Source organism: Aricia agestis, chromosome 1, assembly GCF_905147365.1.
Source record: "Aricia agestis chromosome 1, ilAriAges1.1, whole genome shotgun sequence".
NCBI lineage: Eukaryota > Metazoa > Arthropoda > Insecta > Lepidoptera > Lycaenidae > Aricia > Aricia agestis.
In genome coordinates, this window is record NC_056406.1 from 16,020,441 (window position 1) to 16,028,481 (window position 8,041).

Consider the following 8,041-nt stretch of genomic DNA (forward strand, 5'->3'; position numbering starts at 1 on the left):
TTAGCAATATTCCGCGAAAACAACTTCCACCTTTAAGTAAATGAGTGAGTGTACGCATAGGCATGCGTACAGCACCTCCCTCCTCCCACACTGCCTATGCGTACACTCGCATGCAAGAACTTGCAAACACCACCACCACACAAGCAATAATGTTGGCAAATCCGTGCAAGGCCCCTCACCACCATGCAGGTTGAAAACCTCGACGCGCGTTTCGCCCCAACACCGGAGCGTCCTCAGGATGTGGACTCTACGAACAACGTCCGTTAAGTAAGTAACTAACTTAACTACAATAAGTAAGTAACTTAACGGACGTTGTTCGTAGAGTCCACATCCTGAGGATGCTCCGGTGTTGGGGCGAAACGCGCGTCGAGGTTTTCAACCTGCATGGTGGTGAGGGGCCTTGCACGGATTTGCCAACATTATTGCTTGTGTGGTGGTGGTGTTTGCAAGTTCTTGCATGCGAGTGTACGCATAGGCAGTGTGGGAGGAGGGAGGTGCTGTACGCATGCCTATGCGTACACTCACTCATTTACTTAAAGGTGGAAGTTGTTTTCGCGGAATATTGCTAAAAATAATAACAAACTAAATTTAAACTATGGATTTCCGCAAAGTAACGCCTGATTCCATTAACTATTGTGTCTTTTATTTTATTTAATTACTTACCTATACTTACTTTGAAAAAAATAAAGATTAAGTATTGTAAATTTAAAAATTATGTAGGTAACTATATTTATTTATAAATAATACTAGCTGTTGCCCGCGACTTTAGTTTATAACGCGCGGTGTCAACAAAATTTGTGTCAAATTTAAAAACTTTTTAAAACCCTGGTAAGTGGTACCCCTCTTAGGGCCGCGCTACACCGGAATGGCAGCGCTGAAAGTGCTCGCCTCGCCGCTGCCATTCCGGTGTAGCGCGGCCCTTAATTAATCAAAATACCCAAAAACAGCTGTGCAGTGTGCACATAATCTATACTAATATTATAAATGCGAAAGTATCTCTGTCTGTCTGTCAGTCTCGCTTTCACGCCAAACGCCAAAACTACCAAACCGATTGTAATGAAATTTTGTATACAGATAGTCTAAAGCCTGAGAAAGGACATAGGCTACTTTTTTACTGGAAAAAAGGGTTGTCAGGGGATGAAAATGCGTAAATTCGTTCAAATTAAGTTAGTTCCAAAAATTCATAATAGATGGCACCGTGCGTCTTCTACATCGCGCTGACGCTTGCTCAAAAGTCTTTCTATAAAAGGTGGTCTTATATTTAAGTTTCGATTTTTTTTCGTTTGTTATATCTATTCTACGGTATTAAATAACTCAGTACTTCATCTGTGCAGTGACGTAACCTTAAACCTATCAATGATAAATAGTTTATGGGTAAAGTTGTGTAATTGGGGGGCTAAATAAGCTTTAAAATTTGGCATAAAATATAAAGTTTAATATAAAAAAATGAAATACTTATTGTGTGCACACTGCACAGCGGGGCTAAAATGGTCGCTTTGAAGAATCATGATATGTATCATAATATGATTAATTTTTCTAAAATCGCAAAATGCAATTCTGCTTGCAATTCATTTCTGTATTTTTGTACTGATTTGACATTTGTCAGTTTGACAGTTTTGACAATTCATTTGCTGATTTGATTGAGAGGAATTGCTAAATTTTACCATTTTAGCCCCGCTGCTGTATTGATTTAAGGGGTACCAGGATTTTTTTATAAAAGCTTTTGTCACCAATTTTGTTGACATCGCGCTTTATAAACTGAAGTCCACGCGGACGAAGTCGCGTGAAGTTAGAAATTCAGTAGGAGTTCTATAAGATAAGATAGATTGATTATTATTATACCAAGTGATAATATTATTAAACATAATATTCTATCGTATTAAAAACTATAAACAAAAACATACTAATTAATAAGTATGATTAGTTCTATGTTACAATAAAGTAAAAAATAAAACGCCATCTGTTGAATCGTATTAGAACTAAAATGTTCATTGCATCGATATATTTCTGGATTTTTTATAATATTTTATAATATCGCGCGCTATAAACTGAAGTCCACGCGGACGAAGTCGCGGGCAACAGCTAGTAACTAATAAGTATCATTAGTTCTATGTTACAATGAAGTAAAAATTAAAACGCCATCTGTTGAATCGTATTAGAACTAAAATAAAATAAAATTTCTGGATTTTTTATTATATTATACATAAAATATATTTAGGTCAAAAATAAAACGCCATCTGTTTTCATATATTAGAATTAAAATGTTGATTTCATTGATATATTTTCTGGATGGAATATAGGCCAACATGGTACACTTGAACTCCTTTATTTTAGAGCGCCTTCTGTTGTCAACTTGTCACATATATTAGAAATGCAGTAGGAGTTCTATAAGATTGATTATTATTATACCAAGTGATAATATTATTAAACATAATATTCTATCGTATTAAAAACTATAAACAAAAACATAATAACTAATAAGTATAATTAGTTCTATGTTACAATGAAGTAAAAAATAAAACGCCATCTGTTGAATCGTATTAGAACTAAAATGTTCATTGCATCGATATATTTCTGGATTTTTTATAATATTATACATAAAATATATTTAAGATTTTTGAAATTTTATTTTAATACACATCCAAGACCCAGGAACATTGAAAACTTTTTGTTCCGCCTGCGGGACTCGAACCCAGGACCCCCGGGATGAGCGCTGGCCACGCGCAATGCGAATTCATTTTCATCGATATTTTCATGGAAATAAGATATTTTCCCACATCAAAATGTAGCCTATGTCCTTTCTCAGACTCTAGAATAACTGTGTACAAAATTTCATTGCAATCAGTTCAGTAGTTTTGGCGTGAAAACGAGACAGACAGACAGACAGACATTCGCATTTATAATATTAGTATGGATTTTATTAAGATACATAATAATAATGAGGTAGAAAAAATAGAATTCAAATAATTATTTAAATGATGATCATAAAGTTCATTCATTCATTTTAAATTCAGTTAGAGTCAAGCAAATGAAGCTTTTGAATCGCTAACTCTGTGATTCAATTTTACGTAGTAGAGCGGGATAGAGCAGCGTCTCGATGTCAAATTTAATTAGTGCCATGTCTTAGGGGCCTTGCTGTTAGGGGTCCCCAGCTCTGGGGATCTCAGGTAGAAAACGATATTTAGGCTTAAGGCTAGGACTTAGGAGCAGGCTACGGTGATTAAGCAGGCGACGCCTGCAGGCTGTAACCGATAGCACCGTGCCGGTAGCGGTGGCCGAAACTCACAAAACGGTCTAATTCACAACACGGCCAAGGACCCAGGCTGTCGTATCTCCTATGATTAATTCACGTTAATTAATCTGCTACTGACTTACAATGCGCTAGTGATTAGCACATACTTCTGTGATTTATTACTGTTGTCCTAATACAATCTCGATTGTTATTTGATTAATATCCCAGGGTAAATTAGCAAGTAAAGATGGAACTATCAGGCCAGCGGCGCACTTATACAGGTGTCTTTGGGTGGTTGTAATCTTTTTCCATGAGGTGATCCGTTGGCTCGATCGTTCCCTATTTTAATTTAAAAAAATACTTTTCTAATCTTTGTAACAGAAGGCCTTTTATTTAGATTTGACGAGAATAAAAGTAGATTAGTAGAGGAAAATACTTAGGAAATCGATTAAAATATTAATCGATAGTTGGATCGGGATGTTTGGCGCTCATTGGGGGAGGCCTACATTCAGCGGTGACAATAGGCTGATGATGATAACAAATAACTTAAGTAATAACCTATTTCATTTATATTAATAACCTGGCTGCGTGGGTAAAGCAATTTCAGTCCAGAGGCAAAAATGAAAAAACACGTCCGTCGATTCTCACAGACATTATTTGTAATACTTACAAGAATTATTATTAATTATTATATTAAGTATATAGCTATATTACATTGTATTGAGTGTCATGAAATATCATCTTCTTCTTACGTTTGTAATTTAATATTGTTATTAATTCATTGAATGCGTAATAGGTAGTAGCAAGATTAGGTGTGTAATGTAAATGTAATTTCATCATCATCATATTATATTACTAGCTGTTGCCCGCGACTTCGTCCGCGTGGACTTCAGTTTATAGCGCGCGATGTCAACAAAATTGGTGTCAAAAGCTTTTATAAAAAAACCCTGGTACCCCTTAAATCAATACAGCTGTGCAGTGTGCAAACAATAAGTACTTCATTTTTGTATGTTAAACTTTATATATTATGCCAAATTTTAAAGCTTATTTAGCCCCCCAATTACACAACTTTACCCATAAACTATTTATCATTGATAGGTTTAGCCCCAATTTCACCAACGTCTGTTAGTGTTAACAGCTTGTTAAAATATCCTGTCTTCTCTTTCATTCATATGAAAAACAAAACAGCTAACGTGATACTAATTCGAGCATTAACTTTAACAGTCGTTGGTGAAATTTGGTCTTAAGGTTACGTCACTGCCTGCACAGATAAAGTACTGAGTTATTTAATACCGTAGAATAGATATAACAATCGAAAAAAATCGAGACTTAAATGTAAGATGATACCACCTCTTATAGAAAGACTTTTGAGCAAGCGTCAGCGCGATGTAGAAGACGCACGGCGCCATCTATTATGAATTTTTTGAACAAATTTACGACCCTTACAACCCTTTTTTCCAGTAAAAAAGTAGCCTATGTCCTTTCTCAGGCTTTAGACTATCAGTATACAAAATTTCATTACAATCGGTTCGGTAGTTTTGGCGTTTGGCGTGAAAGCGAGACTGACAACAGACAGACAGACAGAGATACTTTCGCATTCATAATATTAGTACAGATTATGTGCACACTGCACAGCTGTTTTTGGGTATTTTGATTAATTAAGGGCCGCGCTACACCGGAATGGCAGCGGCGAGGCGAGCACTTTCAGCGCTGCCATTCCGGTGTAGCGCGGCCCTAAGAGGGGTACCACTTACCAGGGTTTTAAAAAGTTTTTAAATTTGACACAAATTTTGTTGACACCGCGCGCTATAAACTAAAGTCCACGCGGACGAAGTCGCGGGCAACAGCTAGTTATGAATAAAAACAATAATATATAATAAAGTAGGTATGATTAGTTCTGTTATAATAATGAAGTAAAAAATAAAGCGCCATCTGTTTTCATATATTAGAATTAAAATGTTGATTGCATTGATATACGTCGAGCGGCCTAGTCATTTAATTGAATGGTGTCGTTCAATGAATGCGCTAGGCGTTCAATCGAATCGCAGATTGAACCAGATGACTGCGACATAATATTATATTACCAAAAGAAGAAGTTAAGTAATTTAAGATCTAATTTCGACCACTGGACGATCTCTAGTAGACATAGTAGTTATACCTATTATGTATTTTGGTATCTATCTACGATCATTCTAAGCTCGTTTGGGGTTAAGAGCATAGAGTATGTGGTTCTCTATCCATGAAAACAAAGACGTACCTAGGTACGTGCCAACTAAAATCTAGCTATAAAATTAAAGTATGTATTTAATTACAAATTTAACCACAACTTTACATGAAATACTATGTTGGTTTTCATCTGGTTTTTCGTTATCACCAGTACTATCATGTATGAAATTCCAGCTGCACTCTCTTCTACAAAAGCCGGACTCCCTCTAATTTTGGCCGGACACGCAACCAAAAAGCCTGACTGTCCGGCTTTATCCGGACGCCTGGCAACCCTACCTGGAGGTCACAACTCACATACTTAGTCTCTTTAAAGAGCAAAAACTAATAAATTAATCTGATAAAAAATCAATTCCATTTACACAGTACGCACATGAAAATATTATGTAAGTACTGAGTAAAAAGCAACGAGTAAGGGCCGCGCCACATCAGAATGGCAGCGGCGCGGCGCGGCGAGCATTTTCAGTGTCATATGATTTTCCGGCCAGTAGACTTCTCAAGCGGTATTACAATAATGAAGATAAAGTTTAAAATCTTTTTTTATTTTATTTCGGACACATAGCCAGAAAAAAAGGAGACAATCTTGAAAAACTGATGGTAACTGGCAAGATTGAGGGAAAAAGACCACGAGGTCGCAGTCCCATGCGTTGGTCCGATCGAATCCGCACCACACTTGGAGTCCACCGTCTACGACGCTCTTCGAGTGGCCGAGGATAGGAACAGCTGGCGTAAGACCATTAGAAGGAAGGTCATGGAAGGGGGAGGTCACGACCCTCAGACATGAGGAACACGACTGGAGGAGGAGGTCAGTCAGAAGCTATAGGTCTACCAGAATCTGATGGCAAATTTTGACAGCAGATTTTCAAAAAATATCCTTGATCATGGGATAAATTTTTATATTTGCATGTTTCACACACAGAATAAGCCGCTAAAGGAAAAAAAAGGATCAAAATGTTTTGTTCCTGTTACCCCGGTATTGCTAGAGGCAATTTATTTTCTCACTTTTTGCCATCAGATTCTGGTAGACCTATATATAATATTTTAACATTTTAACGCATATTTAAAACAAAATTTTTAGATATTAGTTGTCGATTATTATTGTGTCATTACGGCTATGAAATGTTATTAGCGTAATCAGAAAAAAATACTTATCCAAAAATTCTATGGTGCAGCTCTGAGTGTCCAAGTATCTAGGTTTTTATACGTGGGAGAGCCATGCTTCGGCACGAATGGGCCGGCTCGACCGGAGAAATACCACGTTCTCGCAGAAAACCGGCGTGAAACAGCGCTTTCGCTGTGTTTCGCCGAGTGAGTTTACCGGAGGCCCAATCCCCTACCCTATTCCCTTCCCTACCCTCCCCTATTCCCTTTCCTTTCCTACCCTTCCCTATTACCCTATTCCCTCTTAAAAGGCTGGCAACGCACCTGCAGCTCTTCTGATGCTGCGAGTGTTCATGGGCGACGGAAGTTGCTTTCCATCAGGTGACCCGTTTGCTCGTTTGCCCCCTTATTTCATAAAAAAAAATAGGTCTTAGATCTTGCAGTTGCGGGCGGAAGCCACGGAAGGCGTGTAATGGACTCTCGAGTCTCGCGTCTCCGTCCTGCGCGGAAGTAGGAACAAGGTCGGGTTTTAGTGGGTAGAGCTAGAGCTGCGGCCACTTTACCATCTTGTCGGCCGTAGCGAGTCCCACACGGTCCTTCCCCAACGCTGCCGGGGATGCCTAATAGCATTTCCCAACCCAAAAAAAAGTCTTAGGTCTTAAGACAGGAGTAAAGATTGAAGCTCATTGCGTGATGTTAATTAACTTCTAATTAAATATTTAATTAGGTAAGAACTAATTACACCTAGGAAAATATCGAAATCGAGTGTCGATATAAATATATAAAAAAACAAGACGTACTTTGACAGACAAGAAAATCAGTAGGAAAATTTGTATCAAACGCCTATGAAGTTGCTTCACAGCATGATGTTTTCATTGATTGCTGTGAAGTTCAGCATTGCATTTAGGTTATATTCTAACCTGAAGTATAACAACAAAAGTATTTACTACTTACTGTGTGTTAATAAAGACTCCAGTCGGCGAAACAAAAATTCCGGAGCCAATAATAGTGCCGATAATGATTCCGACACCGTTAAATAGTGTTATTTTTCGTTTGAGCGTAACTTTTCCGTCGCCGGCTTGGTTTTCTTCACCCATGCCGCAAAATCAATCACAATTACCGGTACAGAAGTCGCACTCGGGTCGGCACCGACCAATTTACTGTCACCACACCGGCCGTTGTTTCGCGTCGTGTATATTAAACGTCTGAATCACTTTCTGCTATCATTTTTACGGCCAAACTATCGAGGAGCGGAGTGACGTCAGACCACGCGTACGCGAGCGGGCGTCTCGGCGCATGTGTGAGGACTGAGGACTGAGGAGTGAGGACTCGTGAATGTTGTGATTGTGAATAGAGGGGACCGCGCCGGGCGCCCCTCGCAAAACGTGATTACACCGAGAGTCGTAGTGTAGTCGGTCCCTTTTCGAAACCCTCATGTTTTATGTTTGAAACGTACTGCGAATAACGAATTAACGTACAAAAGGG

The 8,041-nt window shown here is 38.4% G+C and overlaps 1 protein-coding gene across 1 annotated transcript in view; it reads right to left on the minus strand.

Moving 5' to 3' along the window:
* Window positions 1-7,878, minus strand: part of LOC121739854 (large neutral amino acids transporter small subunit 2) — a 37,627-nt gene extending 29,749 nt beyond the window's left edge. Inside the window, exon 1 of the mRNA XM_042132442.1 lies at window positions 7,511-7,878. Within this exon, the coding sequence (XP_041988376.1) occupies window positions 7,511-7,653 (143 nt within the window). The 5' untranslated portion in view covers window positions 7,654-7,878. The remainder of the gene's footprint in view (window positions 1-7,510) is intronic.
* Between the last annotated feature and the right edge of the window lie 163 nt (window positions 7,879-8,041).